This window comes from Curcuma longa, chromosome 11, assembly GCF_044706935.1.
Source record: "Curcuma longa cultivar G26 ecotype Majalengka, Jawa Barat chromosome 11, ITB_CL_G26_1.1, whole genome shotgun sequence".
NCBI lineage: Eukaryota > Viridiplantae > Streptophyta > Magnoliopsida > Zingiberales > Zingiberaceae > Curcuma > Curcuma longa.
Window position 1 is genome coordinate 23,825,144 of NC_133871.1, and position 23,520 is coordinate 23,848,663.

Below are 23,520 nucleotides of genomic sequence, written 5' to 3' on the forward strand. Positions count from 1 at the left end.
CCTACGCGGCTAAGAAAGCTATTGAGAAAAATAAAGGGGAGATCGAGAGCAAGAAGACGATTCGCTCCTTGTCGACCAATTATTCCTTTCGATCGAACTGTTCTTCCGCCAGTTTGATCGAGCCTCCGCTAATTCGATTCGACATCGGGAGCTGTTCTTCCGCCAGTTTGATCGAGCCTCCGCTAATTCGATTCGACATCGGTTGAAGAGATTCAAAGCTGATTCTAAAATATGAGTTTCATCTTCGGCAAGAAGAAAACCCCAGCTGGTGATTGTTCTGTTCTCTCCCCTCCATTATAGCACATCTTTTACTGGTGGAGTTATTTATTTAGTTTTTTTGAATCGTTATTGTTCCTGTTGAGACGCGCTTTCGGAAGAAACAGCTAGCTCGCTATACAGCACCTCGCCGGAGCTCTACACTTGCAGGGGGGGATGAGGATCCTGTGGAGACATAACACGTGAGATGGAGGGCCAGGGTCTCCCCCGGCGCGACCACTCCAATGCTTAAGTTAGCAAGTGGACCAGATAAAAATGCAGAGGCTGGGAAGAAGAAACTGTAAGAGCTCGTGTGCGCGTACCTTTCTCCACTGAAGCACTAACCCTTTTAAGGAAGGAGATTCTGAAATGTCATGTCTCTGACATGACTCGGAGGGCTCCATCAACGTTATGAGTGTGTCCTAGAGAATGTCTGAGGGTATGGTCCGAGGTATGGCCCGTTCAGTAAACACGTGGCAGCGTCGACTTGCAAGAAAGGAGCAGTCCCCTCAGACACGTGTCGTGATGAAATAGGTGAGAGGACACGTGGGATCATCATAACAAATGATGGACGGAGTGGCCCTTGGGAACTGGCGGGTGAGAGAAGGGGCACAGCCGAACCGAAGTGGACTTCGGTTCGTCCCCTAGCATGGCGCACGAGGAGGAGGGGGCGTGACCGAACCGAGGTGGACTTCAGTTCGTCCTCAGAAGAGCGAGCGAGGAGGGGTTACACGAGGTGTCCCGTGCCTCCTTGGGTGCGGTTGACCCGATCACTTGTTAGGACTTGGTTAACCTCGTCCGTATCCTTAATCCCATAACAGTTATTTATCACATTGATTTTTTTTTATAGGAATCTTGTTACATCTATGATAGTTTAATAACCTATTTTGGTAGTCTGAATTGATTTTTGCTATGCATCTGTAAGTTGTAACACAATGTGAAAATTCGTTGCTTCTTTGAAATCAGAGCTGCTGCGGGAGAACAAGAGGATGCTGGATAAATCAATCAGGGATATAGAGAGGGAAAGGCAAGGTCTTCAAGCTCAAGAGAAAAAACTTATTGCTGAAATTAAGAAAACTGTCAAGCAAGGACAAATGGTATAACTTTTACTGGGTCCTAGGTCTTCTAATGCAGTAGATTCAAAATTTAGAGCATATGGTGCATTTTATTCTTACAGCTGTCTCATAAGATCATTCTCGAGAGTTTTTCCTTTCATTCATCTGAACTTAGAATTGAATTTTAAGTATTTTGTTTCATATTTAGGTTATAGATGAAGTTCCTTCCATAAATTGTGATGCAGAATGAGTAAAAAACTCAGAAATGGATCACGGTTTCACAAGATTCAAATGAGGATTTTTTTTATTTCACATTTCTCTGTTTAACTCCTTTTTTTTAACATTAGCCGTGAAGATAAATAACTAAGCTAGCTATGTTTGACAATACCATTTACTTAATAAGCACCTTTCCAGTCACTCTGACATCTTTTTTTATCTGGTATTACATATTTTTGCCATGCTAATAGATCTGTAGCTCTTCACTCGTTAGTAATATCTTGACAAAATCCCAATTCCAGCTTATGAGATTGAGGCCCCTAGGATGCATATTTCTCTTGCCCATTGGAACGCAACTTATCACATATGCAATATACCACACAGTCACTCCTAGCTGACATGACATTATTTCAATGTTTTCCTTCAAATTTTCAGTTCAATGTGAAGTGCAGGTTGACTTGTCTTTTGTCAAGGTCCATAAAATAATATGGTGTGTGTTGTGTCTTGCTCATTGGAGATATTCTTTGCTGCAGGCAGCTGTAAAAGTCATGGCAAAAGATCTTATTAGAACAAGACATCAGATTACAAAATTTTATGCCCTCAAGTCACAACTACAAGGTGTATCACTTAGGATTCAGGTATGTCAATGGTTATGTTATCTACAAAATGAGAAATGACACATTCATTATTTTGATGAGTTTTCTCATTCAGATGCTCTCCACATCGATTGTCTGATTCACATGTTTTTGGACCTTAAACTTATACTGATAGATTGAATTTATTTCCTAGCCTTATCCTAGTCTATATGGCATAGGTAAATTAGAGTTTGAGCTCATGCTGTTGTTGATTCAAATAGATCATGTAACAATATGTTGTCATTATGTTCACTGCTGGTTTTCTTGAGCTTTCTTGAGCTCTATGAAGAGCTTAAATTTCAGGTTATCATCATCATCATCAAGCTGTCATTCTACCACTACTTTGACTTGATTGTGTGAATTTTATGCTTTCATTGAGCTCTATGTAAGGGGATTAATATTTTTACTATGATTGATGAATCTCTGGTATTCATCCAATGATGAACATAATATGCTGTTTTGATTTAAGACTGAAGCACCCCAAGAATTTTGGACCTTCATGCAGTTGAAGTGGAAATGACAATATACAATGTACCAGACAATTAAAATAATAATAATAATACTCTTTACTATAATTTTTTTCTTGCATCAACGGCATGAGTATGAATTGTTGCATGAACAATGTTGGAAGTATTACCACTTTCTCATCTTATATGTTATCTTCCAAATTTCATCATCATCATCATCAGTAGTGCTTGTTCTAACTATTTGGGATTGGCTGCATGAAACTTCTCTGCTCATTAAACTTTACCTATCTTTTGAGTAGGATGAGTGTCAAAATTGATGGTTGCTCAAGGAATACTTCATCAACACTTTCCAAGCAAATAGGATAAATTATGTATATATCATCTTATTTCCATCGATCCTAATGTGTCGAAGTGTCAACTTGAAGGATTTTAGGTGGAAAATTTTTTGTATGGCCTAAATGATTAATGCAATACAGTCCACTCACAATTGTTTATTGATGCTACTATACACTCCTATCTAATGGTTTAGCATGAGCCCTGCATGCTGCTCCAACATGTCACCTCTTCTTGCCATTTGAAGCTATGGTTTTGTTGTTGGACGAGGTCATGGAGGAGGATGTATTGTTCCACAAACCATCCATCCAATCATTGTCAGGACTACCTCCACAATTGTTATTATCAGATTTTTGTTGAATATCCAACTTTACAAACAACTCACAAAACTCCTCTGGTTCATCACAATTTATTGCAACTACCTCCACTTCTCCATTTTTGGTATTGCTTTTGTGCTAATATCCATTTTGGTTTACTTAATTCTAAGATTTTGAAAGTCGCTTTTGGGTGGCTGACCCACTGCATAACATATATACAGTATGTAGTTGATATTAAGAAAATATTAAAAATAATAGTTAATTAATATAAACATTAAAATTGACTAATATATATATTTAACAAATTATATTAATTGATATAATTTTTCTTGTCTCTATCTTTGTTATCTTTTATCGCCCTTCTAATAGAGTTAACCCCATAGAAGCTATTGGTTATTTGACTGTAAAAATCACTAGACAGCTAAAATAATTTAAAGAAATGAACAGTTGACTGGTGCATTGTCTGGTAAGACTGTTCTGAGAAGTGCCAAGGTTTCAAATTCCTCATCTCACTGCATTAAATTTTCATTCATTGTGTAAAAACTTGCTTTTCTCTAGGTAATTCATTGTTAAGAAATTCAGCCTACAAGCTAAATTATATGTCTCCATCAATTCGGATAACAGGAACTTGAGAGAGATGAAGCCGAGTGCATGTGTTAGTTGTTCTTTGATTAACTACAGATATCTTAAGTTGACACAGGAACACAAGGACAAAAAAACAGTACAAAAAGATGGGAAATTGCCACTTAATATATGCAAAATAATCAAAATCAATCCAAGAGCAGAGTCAAAAAACTTGAACTTATATACTAAGGAAAAAGACCGACTGTTAAGTTGCTAGCTAGGAAGACAATTAAGAAAAGAGTTATTTCTGCCATTTAAAAATTGATGAAAGAGAATTCATCATATAGATCTCAACGAAAATTATATTTTTGCATTAGAACTGTATTGTCATGATGAGAAATTTAATTATCTTCTTACTGATATCATGACAAATAGCTAGGTGTCAGTTGTATTTTGACTGGTTATTAGGCTCATATGTATTGAAAATAGTCCGATATTTCTTTTAGTTACTGTTAATTAACTTCCAAGTTTATTTGCAATTTGTTCCCTTCATCATGTGCATCATGATTGCTATCTTAAATAATTGCTGGTAGACAATCAAATCAACTCAAGCAATGGGTGAGGCTATGAAAGGTGTTACCAAAGCCATGGCTCAGATGAATAGGCAGATGAATCTTCCAGCGTTGCAGAAGATAATGCAAGAGTTTGAAATGCAAAATGAGAAGATGGAAATGGTTAGTGAGGTAATGGGTGATGCCATAGATGATGCCTTGGAAGGGGACACGGAAGAGGAAGAAACAGAAGAATTAGTGAATCAGGTCCTTGATGAAATTGGCATAGACGTCAATGCAGAGGTGAACATTTACATGTTTTTGACCTTGCAGTTTCATCGAAGCTTTGATTTTGCTAGTGGTGTAAGGGCTGGCTAACTGTTCTAACTCTTTGGTTTCTTTTGTTACAGCTTGTCAAAGCACCATCAACCATCATGACCAAACCCGAGGTTGTTAACATTAAGGTTGCTCAAGTTGAAGCAGCCGGGCAAGGAGATAGTGGAATAGATGATGATCTACAAGCAAGGTTAGATAATTTAAGAAAGATGTAACTGTCCATGACGTTTTAAACCGCAAAGAGAGCACAGTTCGATAATGCTAGCTTTTCTATCATCTGGTCATGTAATTATCACCTTCATTTTGAGTATTTTGAGATCATCTAATAAATCTTCATTTCGTGTCTTTGAATTTTCTGTGGATACATATTCTTGCAATATTTGTAGCTTGGTTTTATATATTTTCTATGGAAGAGTGACAAAGTCGAGACGTTTCTTTCTTAAACTTTTTCTTCCATATCCGCAACACACCTTCTAATCTCATTTTGGCAGCTGTGAATTGCATCATCTTAGTAAATTCACAGTGTGGTCATACCTACCTATTTAATTCAGAGCTTCTTTCAGTCATGATAAATGTCCAAATGGAGAACAAATTTGGTGCTACCATATTTTACAGATGCTATAACTAACGGAAATAAAGGCAACTGAGTAAGTGCTATGGATAAGTTACAGGCCAGAACAATTCAATGAAGCATAGATGATCAAGAACAAAGAACACAGCAAGTTCTCAAAAATTGTTTACCGAAGTGCTTCACATTTTGCCAAATTGTTGTCAAAAACTCTGGAGCAGAATAACAGTGGAAATGTCAGTGGATAATAGACACAAAGTCTTTTTTTTTCTTCTTTTTTATTAAGGGGATAATGAATAATAGCAACGTACGTGTTGTGTTTGACATATTTGAACTCTAAAGGTTTACATTTGTAGTAGCACTCCAAATTCCGAGACCAGCGAACCTTCTCGTAGACTTATTGGACTCTTGAACTCACAAGATGAGATGAATGCTCAAGAGAGAGCAGAGAATCGATGAAATGGATAGTCTATTCATTTTTTTGAGGGTTCTATTTATACTAATCAAAGAAAGAGAGGATGTGTTCTTTGGGCTGGATCGATCACAACTCTTTGATCGACGGTTGCCATCTGCCTGCCCAATCAACAACACAGCCACGCAGGCACTGCAATGTCACCCGGAGCAATAAACTAAGCTCCTCAATGCTCCTCGCGTGCGAAGTGCAAAGTGCGCCTACAAAGCGCCCATTGCGCACATGCGCACGTGCGCACGTGCGCGCGTGGCGGGCTCACAAATATTATTTTGGACACCACTTTAGCCAATTAATTTCTCATTCACCCATAATCGATTTTGAGCAAATTAAAATTCTAGATTTATCTACGCGAAACGTACATATAGTTAAGTCATATCAGACTTTCAACGATCGATGGCACTTTAATTTTGCCTTGCAAAATCATATCCAACAACATAGACAGAAATACAGAGACAGAAATACAGTAGAAAAAAGGACGTATTTACAATGATCTCTGTATCGTGTTTGGTAATACAGAGACAGAGACACTGTTGGCCGATTTCGGTCGGAATTCGGCCGGATTCCGGCCGAATCGGGGTCAGAGTCCGGCCACGGTCGACGCGCCGGCGCCGGGCGCGTCGATCGCGGTCGGACTCCGACCCTGATTCGGCCGAAATCCGACCGGAATCCGGCCGAATTCCGGCCAACAGTGGCTGGGGCGCGCAGGGCTCTGTTTTTGGTCGGATTCCGGCCGGATTTCCGCCACAATCCGATCAGAATCCGACGCCGGCCGGAGTGCCGGCGAGTTGCGCGTCCAACACGCCCGGCCTGGCGGCCGGCGGTGACCAGACGGCGGCGCGACGGTGCCGGAAGCGGTTTGTATGCCCGTGTTACTCACCAACATTAGCAACATACGTTATTTGGAATTAGTTGTAGTCAAAGAGGATATGAAATGGAGCCTCGTAATAAGAATTGAGAATGGAGTTTTATTATTCTGTACCTATTAAATTATAAAGTAGTAAGTGAAACAGTTCTCTTTTTTTTTGAACTTTTTATTTTTATTTTTTGAAATGAAATATTTATAGATTCCTCACCATCAAAACTTATTTTACACAATTCATTTTTTTATTCAAAAGCAAGTCCCCCTAATGTTTCATTTTTTTTATTTGTTTGAAAAAAGATATTGTCAAATCCATTTTCTATGAATTCTTTTGTTATAAAAAAAACTAGATGTATGAATACATATGCCTATATAGATCTTGTTCATGGATTTATAAAAATATGCAAAATACTTATGTCTTCGTGTTTGAAAGAGACTAAAATATCATCATTCAAAAGTTTATGATATCAGATATTAATCAGTTTATGAGTTCTCCTGTATATGATCTTTTAGATCCAACCATGCCCGGCCCATGCAGTATGCAATTAGGAGAGGGAAACTGAAAAATAGGAAGATATCAATCACAAGGAATTAAGAAAGATTTAGTAAGATCAACTACTTTCTAACTAAATCTAAGTAAGATCGACCATGCCCAGCCCTTCCACTGATGGACGAAATCAAGCAATCTTACTAATACAAGCTAGTAGAATTAAGGTGCAGAGTCTGAGTACTTGAGAAACACGTCCAAGAAGAGACGTACGATTAACTGAGAAGAATATAATATATAGCTAGCATCGTAAACAAAGCAATAAGCAAACTACGTACGTACAGCACTACTTTTAATTAGTTACGTTGGTGGAGGTGGAGCAGCTGGATGAGGACTTGGAGGAGCTGCACTCATCTTTCATCCCCGTACGTGCTCTCAGTAGGGAACAGGTCCAGAGTTTTGAGAGGCGGCCGGCAGCACGGCAGTCCGGCCGACGAGCAGCTGCCCGCCCACAACTCTAGTCCTTCTTCGGCTTGGTGTACTTGCGCTGCCTCCAACTTGCCCACCAGATTCATCCCTTGCGGTATCAACTCCTGGAAGCATCCCTAAACGAAACAAATTGGTAAAGAGTTCACTGTATATATATGTATATAACACGCCTGCTGCATCAGTAGGCCATCTTTGATGAGAACCTGTGAATTAGTTTGATTGTGAATTTGAAGAGCGGTGGTCGTAGAGTCTCCTGGCTGTACTGGAAGCATGGGCTGTTTCCGGCCGAGTCGGCGGCGGAGCTTCTGTCGCTCCCTGGCCTTATGGTTCTGGAACCAGTAGAACACGTTCTTGCCCTCAATCTTGCCGTAGAGGGAGAGGCGTGCGGTTATCTGTTGTATCTGGGAGGCATTTGGGGTTCTAACCCCACTCCTGTACATCTCCTCTAGAATCATCCGCTGTTCTGGCGTTGCACACCACCTCGTTGGAGTCTGAGACATATATATTAAGATCCAAAATGCTCTTTCTTTTTGTCTCAAAAGCTGCCCATATTTATATAATATATATTATATAGGGCAACACAAATTAAAGGAAAGATAGCGACAGGAGGAAGGAAAGGGACAAAAGGTATTTGGGAAGGAGACTTTGAAGATCAATATTGATGTATTGGTGATTAATTAGGAAGGAAAAAGAAAGGGAATTCTGTCACACTGCAAGGCAGGCAGGCAGGCAGGCATTCATTGGAAGAGTTGAATGCTTCCTATTAATTCATTAATATTGTATCTCTCTCTTTCTTGCCTCTCCTTCATTTTAACTTGCTGTAGGTCCTTGTTCTGTGCATTATATTGAAGGAGAGAGGGACCAGTAACACACATGTCTAACAGTCACATTAACGGAGACGTTAAATTAATATTAGAATGTGATGATGACGAGGATCATTATGCTTGACTCTATTATGGAAATTAAACTTACAACCGATCGAAACATCCAAATTCATTACCACTACCAGTACTTGCTGCTTAATTTTCTGGGTCTCAAACTTAACCAGCTCACTACAATCAATCAAGAAGGTGTATGATCAAACTCCAAAAGACGTTGCATCCTTCCTGTATATGATATGCACACACAATACACACAATATAATCTATGTGAAAGAATTGCAACTACCCTAGCCACTGAACTGAATATATTGATCAATATTATATACTCTCTCTCTCTCTCTCTCTCTCTCTTGTTTGGTAATTAATGAATGGTTGGATTTCAACATATATTCCAAGACTAGTGGATATCGACTGTACAAGAGCAACTGCATGTGAGAGATTAAAAAGAAGTACTCGCCTTCCTTTGACCAGGTACCAAACCAACTGTTCATGAATATAATCAATCCTGCGCAAAATTAAGCGCGTTCATGAGTTTCTGATAAAAATTGAAGCGTCGCTCTACTTTAACTTGAATGCATCATGCACGTATAGATTCCCTAACATTAATGCACCAATGACGATGGCTTCGTCGGAAAGAACTTAATAAGATGCTGCCCTGTCGCACAGTTCTACTGCAAGGTAAAATTATATTGAACTACACAAATTCATTCCATCTGTACGTATGTAGAAAAGTTACACATATTTGTCGATCCATGCACGTACGTATGCACGTTTTTCCAACGAAAGGTGGGAAAAGTTGACCAAGCTTTCAAGGAATGATGACTTACAGGCTTCAGTCAAGCTATATATATAAGTCTACGCCGTATCTGAAAGGATTTAAAGAAATGATCCAAAACAAGAGAAACAATATTATTTTCAGCCTCGTTGAAAACTTTCTGCCAATGCACTACGCATGCGCTCGTATAAATGAATCATGCATTAATATTAACTAAAACTCTCCGAGCCATCACTAATTAGTGATTAATTATTTGTCCTCTAATCTAATATGTTTTGCCAAGTGAGTGTTTAAAAGTTCAAAATAAATGTCAAATCAGAACTCATCGTGTGTTTATGAACATCAATTGTATAATATACGATCAAATCCAATGTGTTTTTGTTCCAAGCTGCATGGTACGTACGTACCATATGTAATCTATTATACATATCATTTTTCATATATTATCACTAAATTATAAATGCTAATTATGCATAAAGTATTGAAAACTAACATAGGAAATAATCATATTATATCAGAAAAATATCAAAATTTTAACATTTTTTTAAGAATATGATTTCATTAATAAAATAAAAAATTAAATTAAAATTAGTATTATTATTTTAACATAAAGAATAATGGAGCGATGAGGGTCATTGGTGTTGCACGCAAGCTTTTGAATTAGGACTCACCGTTCATGCTAAATGGTAGATAGACAGACATATAGTGGATTAGAGATTATTTAAGGGAATGCAGGAAATAAAAATTAAAAAAGCACAGAAGCAGTTTGGTTCCATGCAGGACCAGAGGCAAGACGAAGTTATGATGTGACATGCATGTCCGAGCACTGTGTCTTGCATCAAATCTTATTTTATATTTTATTTTCCTACACTTTTTAAGTCTTATTTCTCCTTCACAAACACTGTTACTGCTGCAAACTGCTGTTACTTGCTGCCGCACGCATCTCTCTGCCATTTGTCCCTACCAACAATAATTCATACAAGCATTTAATTTTGTTGTTAATTCAACATTATATATATGTTGCAAGTCAATAAATGATAGGTTGAAATAAAAAGGGGACAATTTGTTCCGAGAACACATCTCGTGATCATGTGGACGACGATATATAGTGTAATTCGATCGAGTTACGTACATCTATATTAAAATTAAACAAACCATTTCATGTCGAAATTCCACTGCAAACATTTCAAAGGCAGGCACCATTGCAAATTGAATGTAAGAGGTTCAGAGTCTAGTCCCGGCCCCACAAGTGTCTAGAGGGAGTAAATCACGGACGGCCATTTTGACCTTTTTCTCATCATGGCTAGCGCAGGGGAGGGATATCATTGCAAATTGAAGATTCAGAGTCTAGTGGACAAAGAAAAGGGGATTCCTCACCAATTATTTGTCTGTTGTTCTGAGTTAACCCAGCTGAGTGAAACCATATATGCCTTTTCTATTCTATGTTTCTATGAGTCGTCGGTCGTGTATGGGCAATCTTAAAGGTGAAAGAATGACTGCAATTGACAATTGATGAGAGCAAAATGGAATATAATTCTGAATATCTACATTCAATTGAGCAACTCATAGCAGGCCTTCATGTATGATCATCAGAGACAACATTCTGCAACTGCAAGTTATTGTGATCCCCTGTGTATTGTCGCACAAAGGCTCTCCTCCACCAAACCTCAAAGGCCCTCTGCATGTTGGGGCAATTGTCACCATTACTCAAAAAATAATCAGACCATCTTAATAAGATTGATTGTTGTTCCACCATGGGCAATGTTAAGATTGTGGCACATAGTCCATCTTCTACCATCTTTTTATCAAACTCCCTACAAGCTCTTTTCATCCAACCAAAATCATCATATAGAGGTTCCAGCCATGTCCTCAAAAGAGAGATTTTTGCATCTTTAGATACCAAAATCTGTCCTCTTCCTAACGCAACACACAGTTGAGCAGTGATCCTACTGATCTCAAATCTGTACATGCATGGTATCTTGGAATGGCAAGTGGAAAGCTCTCTCTGGTCTCCCCAGAGAGCCACAAATTCATCTGCGATTCTCTTGTTTATTAGGATGTCCGCAAGCCACTGCACATTGTCAGCTTCTCGAGCAACCTCGCTCATCAAGGAAGCTCGATCACCGAGACATTCAACATTTGCAGCCTCGGAAAACAACTGCATAAGATGATCAAGGCATTTATGGCACAAGTGGTACAGGGATTCCTTGGAGACATCAAGCTTGTTATATTGTGCATTGCTTTGGTTTACATCCTCCTTAAGCAAGCTAGAAATTAAGGTTTTCATATCTCGTCGAGCTTTCTTATCCTTGGATTGTAGAACGCCATCAAATATCCCTAAAAAAATGGAGTCAGCGTTCGCAAAACTAGATGGTTCAACTGAGACTCTCTGAAGGATTTCTCTGACTGGCTCACATAACTGCTGAATGTGAAGCTTGCCAAGAATAGATATTACCTTCTCTTCCTCGTACTCAGACCAAGGCATGGCTTCCAAATAGTCAAGACAGGCAGAAATTCCATCGTCAAATTCTATATCCACAGATACCTGCAACAGATTCCGGCGTTTTTTCCTTCTGTTATGTTATGCTTGTTGTCAAAAAAGCTACTTCTACTATTACATTCAAACATCAGAAATCAAATTTGATACAACCTGAGAGGAGAGAAAAACAGAAGTAAATATATGTTGTTTTAGATTTTATCATTCCAAAATAGAATCAGATCTCCAAACACTGGAGTTGTATTTCTGCATTGCTTTTTATGCCCAACATCTTAAAATGTAAATTTCAGAAACTTAAACTCTTTTAGAGTTTTTAAAACAAAAAAACTCTGTAGATGATTTCAAAGGCGCAGAGAAGAAGGTTAACATAGAACTATAGTCCTGCATCTATCTTTTGAAAGGAGATGAAGACATTTATATATTCCTACATCCATAAAGAAATGTCTTATAAAGTGGAACATTGGTGGAGCCACATGGTGAAACTATGTTGGTAATCTGCAAAGTTCGTGGGTTAACTCATCTAAACCTATCGGAGCATTGCACTGCAGTTCGAGGATTTCTGTGTTATCACTTTCTTGAAAGGCTTTAAAAGGATAAAACATAAGAAAAAAAATTCAAGGACTTGGGTGATATCCTATGAATTGAAGAGGATAGATAATCCCACCAAAGAAGACCCTAATAAAAAGAGAAAGGGACAACAAGGTGTTGATGTTTGAAAACAGCAAGGTATTAAGCCTAATGCTTAAATAGAAAAGTTATTGGGTCAAAGGATGTGACTTTGCTAAGATAAGATTTACCTCTATAGCAAGGGACAAGTAACAGTTCTAGAAACCTGGAAGAAATTTCAAATAAAAAACATAGGGATAAACAACTGGGATTACCTAACATATCTGCTACAGACGTTTATATGTTTTTGATGGGAAAAAACAATGAAAAAATTGCTTCATAAATTTCAATGGCTATGGTCATAGAATTCAATCCCATCACTTTTAAGGAGGTTATGTCATCTCATAATGATCTTCTTTGAAAAGAAGCTATTAACAATGAAAGAATGTTTTGAATAACAAAACTTGAGTTACCATCAAAGTGCAAGCCAATTGATTACAAGTGGCTATTCGCATGGAAAAGATCATGAATAATAGTATTGAAAAATTCAGAGGTAGATTGGTAACTAATCAGTAAACTAAAAAGAAGGAATGGCCTTCTTTAATTTTTGTTCTCTATTAGCTAGAATCATTTCTATTAGATTGTTCTTAGCATTGGCTTTCTACGAAGCTTCAAATTCATCAAATATACAAAAAAATGCATTCCTGAATGATCATTTAAAAACTAATATTTACATGGATCAACTAGAGGATTTTACAGTTAAAGCAAGTTTAAAAATTGTGCCAAAGTTTAGATTTTCGACTAGAACAATACAATTTCGATATTGTAACTTGTAGTGTCAATATAACTTCAGCACTATGTAGAAATAGGATTACAAAGTATTACAAGAATCACCACCTCAAAGTTATAACCATCAAGTATTTACATTATATGTCTCATATCATTTTATAGTTTTGATAAACAAATTCTTTTGAAAAGAAACCTTTTCTAACTATTTCTATTCGTTTTCTTTGTAGTAAGAACATTCCAACTAACTGAAAAAAAAACTCCATCATATATGAGATGTATATTCTACATTAGAAAAACAGGCCTATGTCAAATCTTCAACATCATTGCCTTTGTTTGTCAAGGTTCACTAAACAAACAAGTTTTTTTTATCTCTCCTACCAAAATCCTTGATCTAATGCCTTGACGGACTGACTATTCACTCAGATCTCACATTTGCCTTTCAGTTTTTCCAGCTATTTCTCAATGCTAGTTTGTCATCACCGACTAGCCAGTGTCTTCACTTAACAACCCTCTTGGTACCTCTCTCACCCAACCATTTTATCACATGTTATTTGGCAACTATGACTATAGTGCATCCCAGTTTACACATTTCATCACCATTTAAATTGCAAGAAGTAAAAAAGAATCAAAATGAGTTGCTTCATGTCATTAGTTTAATGGAAAGTGGAAGCCATGACCCTAAATTCTGAATTTCGTATGCAGGATTAATCTCTCTAAGACCATACATCTATGAAATTCAACAAAACCAACCTTGCCAAGACAACACAGATTTAGGAATCCTATCCAGTACTATTGGCCCTAGTCAACTTACCCATTATCAAGGTTATCATAGAAGTATAAATGGGAAAATATTGCCCTCCTAGCTGTTGCGAAAACCCAGGTAATGTGGAGTAAAGCAATGACATGCCACTTAACCCAGTATAGTTACTACTTGGCTCACAAAAATAGTACTTTCAACAAAAGACAAATGCCAAATTGCACCGTGAAGAATAATATATTGAACGTCACATTATGGAATATAACTTTTATTTTATTTTACTGGAAAACGATACTCTTTATTCATCTACATCAACCAAGATGGCGATTTAACAGAAAGGCTAGAGAAAGAAGGTATCCTTGCATTTAGTTTAAGCCAAAATAACAATTTCCAAATAATTAGGTTTTGTTTTCTTAAATTTCAAAAGATCTGATATCGTTTAGAAAGTTGGTTGATCGCAAACTAAAAAAGAAAAAGAGGGCAGCGGCTTGAATTCTTACAAGTTAATCTCTATCTAATAAGCGATGGATTTTACAATACCAGAGCAGAAAATTAAGTTGCCCAAGCTTACCTGGAGCAAGCCAAGAACCTTCTCGACGTCCTCTCCGGCCAGCATCCGCCTCAGATTGTCGGAGTACATGAGCCCCACCGCCTCCACGTAGACCTCCGCGTCGTCGCACTCACAGATCTCCACGACGACCGGTCGGCTTCTCGTTCTGCCACATACCCCTGCTAGCTTCTCCGCAAAGAAACGGCTCCGAGCCGTCAACACCCGCCGGTGCGCCGCCATTCGGATTCGCATCCCGTTGCTGGAGCTTACCGAGAGCTTCAAGTCACTGGGGCCCTTACTAGCGAGGATCGCCGCGATCCTCTCTTGCTGGTCGAGCTGCTGCGTTCGCATAGGGGGCCTGCGGGGGGCGCCCTCCTGAGCCATCATCTCGAAGAGTGTGGTGGTCCTTGGGGCCGGAAACGAAGGACGCAAGGGAGAGGGGAAGGCAGATGCCTCGGAGGATCCAGAAACAGTCTCTGGAAGTTTCGGCGGAGGAGAGGAGGCCGGGGAAAGGCGAGGCGAGGAGATGAAACCTTGGCGGATCATGGCGGAGACCTCGCCGGACTTCAACAAGTTCTCCGCGACCACCGCCATCTGGAGAGAAGTGAGGTGCCGGTATCGGACTCTCCGCCTCCACCAGCCGAAAAACAGAACGGAGTAGAAAGCGGCCGATTCCTTGAAGCTTCTAAGGACGACTGATGTTCGAGATCACCCACGAATTAACATCTCACCAGGAGGTAATAATTTTTTTTATTTATCTATATATTTATTTATTTATTTATTTATTAATAAATATTATTATTGCGTAATTAATGCGCAGCGGCGACAGCGTGGGTACGACCACACCACAAGCAACATTCGAGCGTGAAGATGCTGTCTGGTGTTCGATTATTTGAAAGGTTAAAAGGTAGTATTAAAAGGGTAAAAATTAAAAGTAATTTTTTTAATCATTAAAGACGATTTATTATAGATTCTACAATGTCACATAAAAATAAAAAATTTTATTTACTCTTCTATTATCAAAAAAAAATCTCCTAATAACTATTTTTATAAATCCAGTTCTTTATTTATATTATATATTATATATATACATAATATATTATATATCTCTCCATCATTAATAATTTTATTTTTGAAAAAAAAATAATAAAAGAGCCACTTCTCAAATGCAGAATAACTCCCGACCCTTGACATGTCATCACAATGATAGCTGTTGATGTTCTTTAAATAGTATAATAATAAACGGCAATAATTCTATGGCAATTTTAATTATTTCCTTTTTTTAAATAACAAATAATCTAAATATATTTTAATTAATTTTAATCTTAAATAAATAAAAAATAAAAAATTGTCGAATGTTCAGATCAGTAGCTGTCATATGAGAAAAAAAATACCTGATAAATAAAATAGCTAAGAATAACACAATAGCAATAATGATCATGCTGATGGATTTTAATAGTCAATAATCTTAATCAATTAAGGATCTACCTCGATTAATTGAATTAGGAATTATGATATTTATTGATTTCGTTCAGATCTCCAAGTGGAAGAGACTGTAAAACAATATCTCTTCTTATAAAACAATATACTAATTGATTAAATTAATCGAGATCATGATTTTTTTATTTCAATAATTGATCAAGGTTGATCTTGACTGAGTTCCTGCCATTAATTAATCCGACCTATAGGGATAATTCTTATTATAATTGACGACGCCTTCACTGCATCCAGCGCAGCTATTCTTGATTTCTCAGTGGAAATGGGTTGATAATAAATTTTAAAATATCAAAACAATCAACGATTGTATTTTTTTAACTTATAAATTTATTATTCATTAAAATTTGAAACAAAGTTCCGGACTAAACAAGGAACTTCTAGAATGGAGATGGAAAATTTGCCACATCTCTGCCAATCCTACCATAACGCATCTCTCCCGATTCGTCATCGGTGAGCTCACGACTTTGGATGTATCGAAGCGTCTACGGTCGGTTCGAGAAGCAGGAAGGGACGACAACTTTACTTTTGCCATCAACAGTGAACTGAAAAGCCATCCATCTTCACTCAAGGCCATACAGTCTAGCCTTCTGGAAGATCGACAAAGTTCGGCAATCATCTCAGCATGTGCTCCACGCAAACAGACAACATTATACGTATCTATACATACGCGCATTGGCATGTGCATTTCAATCACGTACGTCATCGTTTCAATTATGGGAGAAATTAATTGCTCTCCGAAGACTGAGAAGTTCAACGTCATGGAGTCCGGCGGCGGCCAGCAGAAGCCTCACTTCGTGCTGGTGCCGCTCTTCGCGCAGGGGCACATCATCCCCATGGTCGACTTGGCCTGCCTCCTCGCCTCTCGCGGATCCTTCGTCACCGTCGTCACCACTCCCATCAATTCCATCCGATTCAAGGCCCTCATCGACCGCGCCAACGCCTGCGGCCTCCTCATCCGCCTCGCCGAGCTCCACTTCCCCTCCGCCGAGGTCGGCCTGCCGGAGGGCAGCGAGAACCTCGACCACATCAGGACCTACGACGAGGTGATCAAGTACTTCTTGGCATTGAGCATGATGGCCGGGCCGCTGGTTGCCTACCTTCGCCAGCAGTGGCCCAAGCCGACGTGCCTCGTCTCCGACTCGTGCAATCCCTGGACGAGGGACGTTGCGCGGGAGCTGGGCCTGCTCCGCTTCATTTTTCACGGGCCTTCCTGCTTCTTCCTCCTCTGCAGCCGGAACGTTTACGAATACGCGTCCTCCGGAGACGTCCCCGGCGACATGTTCCATCCCTTCTTCATCCCCGGGGTGCCTCAGAAAATAGAGGTGGTCAGAGCCCAGGCTTTGAGGTTTTTCGACTACCCAGGGCAGGAGAAGCTTCAAGAACAGGTAACAGAGGCCGAAGCCACGGCAGATGGGTTAATCATCAACACCTTCCGCGAGCTGGAGGCTCCTTTCCTCGACCTCTACCAGAAGGCTCTAGGGAAGCCGATCTGGCCTATTGGACCAGTGAGCCTCGCCAACAAGGAAGCCGAATACACGGTCTTGCGCGGCAACAAGACGACTGCTAATGAAGCGGAGCGGATTTCCAATTGGCTCGACGCCAAGGACACGGCGTCCGTCATCTATGTCAGCTTCGGCACGCTCGCCACGAATAGCCCCTCGCACAACTTGGAGATCGGAACTGGGTTGGAGGCGTCCAACCGGCCGTTCGTTTGGGTGATCAAGCAGAGGGACATGTCGCCGGAGGTAGAGAAGTGGCTGCCGGAGTTGGAGAAGAGGACGAGTTCGCGGGGGCTGATATTGAAGGGGTGGGCTCCGCAGGTGATGATCCTGTCGCACCCCTCCGTGGGGGCATTCCTAACTCACTGCGGCTGGAACTCGACGCTGGAGGCGGTGTCCCTCGGAATTCCCATGATCACGTGGCCGCACCTTGCCGACCAATTTTTGAACGAGAATTTGGTGGTGAAGGTTCTGCGGACCGGCGTGGCTCTGAAGCCCCAAATGAAAACCTTTTTTGTGTCGAACGAGAGCGAGGGCTTGATCACCCGAGAAGACGTGGAGCGGGCGATAGAAGCGGTGATGGATGGAGGAGAGGAGGCGCAGGCGAGAAGACAGAGGGCGAAGCATCTGGCGATTGAGGCGAAGAAGGCGATGGAACCAGGCGGGTCGTCTTACGAGAGCTTAACTCTCATGATTCAGCATGTTTTAGATGCTACTGTCGCTCGTGTTTGAGAGATTAATATTGGGGCAAAAATGAAAAGGTCGCTCTAAATTAGGGTATTAGCGTTTCTTTTTTAAAAAAAAAATCAAATGGGATTTCTCTCCTAATTTTATCTCAAAAATATCCTAGATTTAATTAGCACTATTATAAATGCTAACGGCTAACTTCTACAACTATAGAAACTACCGACTAATTTATACAACATTTAGTAGAAGCTAATAAGTAGTTATTAAATATTATGAAATATATATACTAGTTTTTACACGTTAGATCATGATTAAATTTTATTAATTTTAAATATAAGGAGTATCATGAAGTTTACACATTTGTTTTGCTAATTAAAATGATGCTTTAATCAGGTTATCACTCAGAGAAATAAATTAAATAATATAAAATTATTATAGAAGTTAGTTGCTACTTGTTAGATTTTATATGTTGTAGAAAATACATGTTAACTTCTACCCGATTAATTTTGATCAAATAATATTTATTTAAAATGTAATGAGAGTCGTAGAGTTTCCATGATTTATTTTGCTTGTTGAAATAATTTTTTAATCAGATTACTGTTAGATCAGGTTGGACCGGCTAGAGGGGGGTGAATAGACGGTTTAAGTAAAGTCGCAGAATAGACACTCCTTTTAAAAAAAACTTGGTTGCAACTCGGTCATTGCTTCCAAGACAATTGGCGCTCAAACAAAACTCTTTTAGGCGGAGAAGCCTTTACACTTGTAGCATAGAGACTTAGAGAGAATAACAAAAGTAATTGATATTTCACTTCTAGAATTCTAAGTCTTATTTATAATCTAAAGGAATAGATCTGGATCGTTGATAGTAGATGAGCTTCCTCTTGGCCGTTGATTCGTTGATGCGATCCTAATCATTGATCGAAAATAACTCTAAATCTCAAACGTTGATTTGATAAAAGGATAAAATTTAACCTTTTTCTTTAATAGCAGATAAGGAGTCTTGTTGATCTCTCCAACGTTAAGCAAAGTTGATTTATCCAATCAAACCATGCCACGTTGTTTAGCCTTGCCACGTTTCATGCAACACCAACGTTCATGCACATTGGATTGTCCAATGTTCATGCAACACCAACGTTCATGCAACGTTGGATTTTCCAACGTTCATGCAACGTTTAGCCACATGCAATGTTGGTTAGCCATGTCATGCCAATGTTTATCTCCAATTAAGCCATGCTAGCTTCCAACTTGGTCAAGTCTGATCCAAGTCAAATTTTGACTTGGTCAAAGTCAACTTAGCTGACTTTTTATAGGTAGATCGTTTGGGTGATTTCTGACCAACCAGAGTTAGGCTCACTCGAACCCGACTCTGGCCTTTCGCCACTCGAGCGTGCTTCCTCCCGGCTTCTCGTCCCTCGGACGTCGCGCACGTCCTTCTCGCTCCACCGGCATACTCTTCCGTAGCTTCCGCGTCCCTCGGATTACACCGAGCTCGTCAGCTCACTTCCCTGCGCATCCCTTCTCGTCCGCTACATCTTACGCTCGACTTTCTCCGTACCTAAGTTCCTGCACACTTAGCAAAGGGATTAGAATAACACAGGACCTAACTTAACTCGGTTGATCACATCAAAACTAACCGGGGCACCAACAATTACTACTCAAATATGCAAAATCAAAATATATAAAGTTGATATTATAGAAGTTAACGACTAACTAAGAGCGCATTTGATTTAGGGTTATCGTTGATAACTTTGATTATCTGTTCAAGTTTATCAACGATAACCTTGTTTGGGTTAGGTTATGATTGGTTTCTAAGTAATGCAGTATTACCATTACATCAGCAAATAGGTTATAAATCAGGAATACCATTACTTTGACAGCCTAAGATTAACCAATTTTTTCCCATGATTAATTAACTTTTAATTTTAAAACTGAATTGATTGAAATACACCGTGAAATCTAATTGGAAGTGAGTTAATTAATTTAATAATCTTTAATTTAAATATTTATAAATTTAAAAAAGATAATTTATTATAAAAGTTTAAAAATAAAATTAAGAAATTATATTTATTAGTTTAATGAATTATTTTATTACAAATATATATTTATTTAAAATTCTAAAAAATATAAATAAATTATAAATATTTTTATATATTATCAATTTATTATCCTCATCAATATTATTGATATTAATATTGTTAATTTAATTTATTTTATTTTATAAATAAATTGAATCAAGAGTAATATAGTAAATATAAATTTGATTATATATTTTATTTTCTTAAAATAAATAAGTTGAACTAGATAACATCAAGTTATGTAATCACATAATTAAAATTATATATAATAATTTTAATCAAATATACCTTTACCGTTGTAGTTGTTAATTTCTACATAATTAAAATAATATAAATATCCATAATCTTGATTATGTAATTATCTATGGCAATTTAAATTATTTCCTCTTTTTTAAATAACAAATAATCTAAATATATTTTAATTAATTTTAATCTTAAATAAATAACAAATAAAAAATTGTCGAATGTTCAGATCAGTAGCTGTCATATTAGAAAAAAAAACCTGATAAATAAAATAGCTAAGAATAACACAGTAGCAAGAATGATGATGCTGATGGATTCCAATAGTCAATCTTAATCAATGAAGGATCCACCTCGATTAATTGAATTAGGAATTATGTTATTGATTTCGTTGAGATCTCCAAGTGGAAGAGACTGTAAAACAATATCTCTTCTTATAAAACAATATACTAGCTAATTGATTAAATTAATCGAGATCATGATTTTTTATTTCAATTGATCAAGGTTGATCTTGACTGAGTTCCTGCCATTAATTAATCCGACCTATAGGGATAATTCTTATTATAATTGGCGCCTTCACTACATCCAGCTATTCTCGATTTCTCAGTGGAAATGGGTTAATAATAAATTTTAAAATATTAAAACAATCAACGATTATATTTTTTTTAACATATAAATTTATTATTCATTAAAATTTGAAACAAAGTTCCGGATTAAACAAGGAACTTCTAGAACGGAGACGGAAAATTTGCCAGATCTCTACCAATCCTACCATAAGGCATCTCTCCCGATTCGTCATCGGTGAGCTCACAACTTTGGATGTATCGAAGCGTCTACGGTCGGCTCGCGAAGCAGGAAGGGACGACAACTTTCCTTTTGCCATCAACGGTGAACTGAAAAGCCATCCATCTTCAGTAAAGGCCATACAGTCTAGCCTTCTGGAAGATCGACACAGTTCGGCAATCATCTCAGCCTGTGCTCCACGCAAACAGACAACATTAAATGTATCTATACATACGCGCATGGGCATGTGCATGTCAATCACGTCGTCGTTTCAATTATAGGAGAAATTAATTGCTCTTCTTCAATGACGACGACTGAGAAGTTCAACGTCATGGAGCCCGGCGGCGGCCAGCAGAAGCCTCACTTCGTGCTGGTGCCGCTCTTCGCGCAGGGGCACATGATCCCCATGGTCGACTTGGCCTGCCTCCTCGCCTCTCGCGGATCCTTCGTCACCGTCGTCACCACTCCCATCAATTCCACCCGATTCAAGGCCCTCATCGACCGCGCCAACGCCTGCGGCCTCCTCATCCGCCTCGCCGAGCTCCGCTTCCCCTCCGCCGAGGTCGACCTGCCGGAGGGCAAAGAGAACCTCGACCACATCAGGACCTACGACGAGGTGATCAAGTACTTCCTGGCACTGAGCATGATGGCCGGACCGCTGGTTGCCTACCTTCGCCAGCAGTGGCCCAAGCCGACGTGCCTCGTCTCCGACTCGTGCAATCCCTGGACGAGGGACGTTTCGCGGGAGCTGGGCCTGCTCCGCTTCATTTTTCACGGGCCTTCCTGCTTCTTCCTCCTCTGCAGCCGGAACGTTTTCGAATACGCTTCCTCCGGAGACGTCCCCGGCGACATGTTCCATCCCTTCTTCATCCCCGGCTTGCCTCAGAAAATAGAGGTGATAAGAGCCCAGGCTTTGAGGTTTTTCGACTACCCAGGGCGGGAGAAGCTTCAAGAACAGGTAACAGAGGCCGAAGCCACGGCAGATGGGTTAATCATCAACACCTTCCGCGAGCTGGAGGCTCCCTTCCTCGACCTCTACCAGAAGGCTCTAGGGAAGCCGATCTGGCCTATTGGACCAGTGAGCCTCGCCAACAAGGAAGCCGAATACACGGTCTTGCGCGGCAACAAGACGACTGCTAATGAAGCGGAGCGGATTTCCAATTGGCTCGACGCCAAGGACACGGCGTCCGTCATCTATGTCAGCTTCGGCACGCTCGCCACGAATAGCCCCTCGCACAACTTGGAGATCGGAACTGGGTTGGAGGCGTCCAACCGGCCGTTCGTTTGGGTGATCAAGCAGAGGGAGATGTCGCCGGAGGTAGAGAAGTGGCTGCCGGAGTTGGAGAAGCGGACGAGTTCGCGGGGGCTGATACTGAAGGGGTGGGCTCCGCAGGTGATGATCCTGTCGCACCCCTCCGTGGGGGCATTCGTAACGCACTGCGGCTGGAACTCGACGCTGGAGGCGGTGTCCCTCGGAATTCCCATGATCACGTGGCCGCACCTTGCGGACCAGTTTCTGAACGAGAATTTGGTGGTCAAGGTTCTGCGGACCGGCGTGGCGCTGAAGCCCCAAATGAAGACTCGTTTTGTGTCGAGCGAGAGCGAGGGCTTGATCGCCCAAGAAGACGTGGAGCGGGCGATAGAAGCGGTGATGGATGGAGGAGAGGAGGCGCAGGCGAGAAGACAGAGGGCGAAGCAACTGGCGATCGAGGCGAAGAAGGCGATGGAACCAGGCGGGTCGTCTTACGAGAGCTTAACTCTCATGATTCAGCATGTTTTAGATGCTACTGTCGCTCGTGTTTGAGAGATTAATATTGGGGCAAAAATGAAAAGGTCGCTCCAAATTAGGAGAAACATGCATCCTATTAGCGTTTCTCTTTCTAAAAAAAATCAAATGAGATTTCTCTCTTAATTTTATCTCAAAAATATCCTAGATTTAGCACTATTATAAATGCTAATAATATTGCTAACTTGTATAACATTTAGTAGAAGCTAATAATACTCATTTTTATACATTCAATCATGATTAAATTATGTTATTTTGAAATATAATTAATATAATGAAGTTTACATATTTATTTGCTCGTTGAAATGATATTTTTATCAAATTATCACTTAGAAAAACAAATCAAATAATATAAAATCATTCTAGAAGCTAGTTGCTATATTTTAATTATTGTAGAAGATATGTTAACTTCTACACGATTAATCTTAATCAAATGTAATGAGAGTTGTAGAGTTTTCATTATTTATTTTGTTTGTTAAAATATTATTTTAATC

General features: G+C 39.4%; 5 protein-coding genes across 5 annotated transcripts; 3 read left to right on the forward strand and 2 right to left on the reverse strand.

Annotated features, from left to right (window-relative positions):
* Positions 1 to 148: 148 nt before the first annotated feature.
* On the forward strand, positions 149 to 5,081 carry LOC141841228 (vacuolar protein sorting-associated protein 2 homolog 1-like). Its single transcript, XM_074729368.1, has 5 exons — positions 149 to 268; positions 1,222 to 1,352; positions 2,060 to 2,164; positions 4,436 to 4,696; positions 4,804 to 5,081. Exons 1-5 carry the CDS (start codon positions 232 to 234, stop codon positions 4,942 to 4,944), a joined length of 675 nt encoding a protein of 224 aa, XP_074585469.1. The 5' UTR covers positions 149 to 231; the 3' UTR covers positions 4,945 to 5,081.
* A 2,444-nt stretch (positions 5,082 to 7,525) lies between these two features.
* Positions 7,526 to 8,104, reverse strand: LOC141837620 (uncharacterized). The gene is made up of 2 exons (XM_074724996.1): positions 7,808 to 8,104; positions 7,526 to 7,720 (listed from the first exon to the last, which is right to left on the reverse strand). The coding sequence occupies exons 1-2, from the start codon at positions 8,102 to 8,104 to the stop codon at positions 7,526 to 7,528; spliced, it is 492 nt and encodes a 163-aa protein (XP_074581097.1).
* A 2,393-nt stretch (positions 8,105 to 10,497) lies between these two features.
* LOC141840464 (BTB/POZ domain-containing protein At5g60050-like) lies at positions 10,498 to 15,160 on the reverse strand. The gene is made up of 2 exons (XM_074728453.1): positions 14,481 to 15,160; positions 10,498 to 11,805 (listed from the first exon to the last, which is right to left on the reverse strand). Exons 1-2 carry the CDS (start codon positions 15,051 to 15,053, stop codon positions 10,837 to 10,839), a joined length of 1,542 nt encoding a protein of 513 aa, XP_074584554.1. The 5' UTR covers positions 15,054 to 15,160; the 3' UTR covers positions 10,498 to 10,836.
* A 1,452-nt stretch (positions 15,161 to 16,612) lies between these two features.
* On the forward strand, positions 16,613 to 18,235 carry LOC141836899 (UDP-glycosyltransferase 73C6-like). Its single transcript, XM_074724363.1, has one exon. The coding sequence runs from the start codon at positions 16,634 to 16,636 to the stop codon at positions 18,185 to 18,187; it is 1,554 nt and encodes a 517-aa protein (XP_074580464.1). The 5' UTR covers positions 16,613 to 16,633; the 3' UTR covers positions 18,188 to 18,235.
* A 3,280-nt stretch (positions 18,236 to 21,515) lies between these two features.
* Positions 21,516 to 23,198, forward strand: LOC141837799 (UDP-glycosyltransferase 73C6-like). Its single transcript, XM_074725169.1, has one exon. The coding sequence runs from the start codon at positions 21,545 to 21,547 to the stop codon at positions 23,042 to 23,044; it is 1,500 nt and encodes a 499-aa protein (XP_074581270.1). The 5' UTR covers positions 21,516 to 21,544; the 3' UTR covers positions 23,045 to 23,198.
* The last annotated feature ends 322 nt before the right edge of the window (positions 23,199 to 23,520 follow it).

Excerpts from the sequence above, each read along its gene's own strand:
- LOC141836899 (XM_074724363.1), top strand. The coding sequence starts at position 16,634 with ATGTGCATTTCAATCACGTACGTCATCGTTTCAATTATGGGAGAAATT.
- LOC141841228 (XM_074729368.1), top strand. The coding sequence starts at position 232 with ATGAGTTTCATCTTCGGCAAGAAGAAAACCCCAGCTG. Across the intron at positions 269-1,221 it reads CAAGAAGAAAACCCCAGCTG|AGCTGCTGCGGGAGAACAAG; the intron begins GTGATTGTTCTG and ends CTTTGAAATCAG. Across the intron at positions 2,165-4,435 it reads GTGTATCACTTAGGATTCAG|ACAATCAAATCAACTCAAGC; the intron begins GTATGTCAATGG and ends AATTGCTGGTAG.
- LOC141837799 (XM_074725169.1), top strand. The coding sequence starts at position 21,545 with ATGACGACGACTGAGAAGTTCAACGTCATGGAGCCCGGCGGCGGCCAG.
- LOC141840464 (XM_074728453.1), bottom strand. The coding sequence starts at position 15,053 with ATGGCGGTGGTCGCGGAGAACTTGTTGAAGTCCGGCGAGGTCTCCGCC. Across the intron at positions 11,806-14,480 it reads AGGTTCTTGGCTTGCTCCAG|GTATCTGTGGATATAGAATT; the intron begins GTAAGCTTGGGC and ends AATCTGTTGCAG.
- LOC141837620 (XM_074724996.1), bottom strand. The coding sequence starts at position 8,104 with ATGTCTCAGACTCCAACGAGGTGGTGTGCAACGCCAGAACAGCGGATG. Across the intron at positions 7,721-7,807 it reads ACAATCAAACTAATTCACAG|GGATGCTTCCAGGAGTTGAT; the intron begins GTTCTCATCAAA and ends TGTTTCGTTTAG.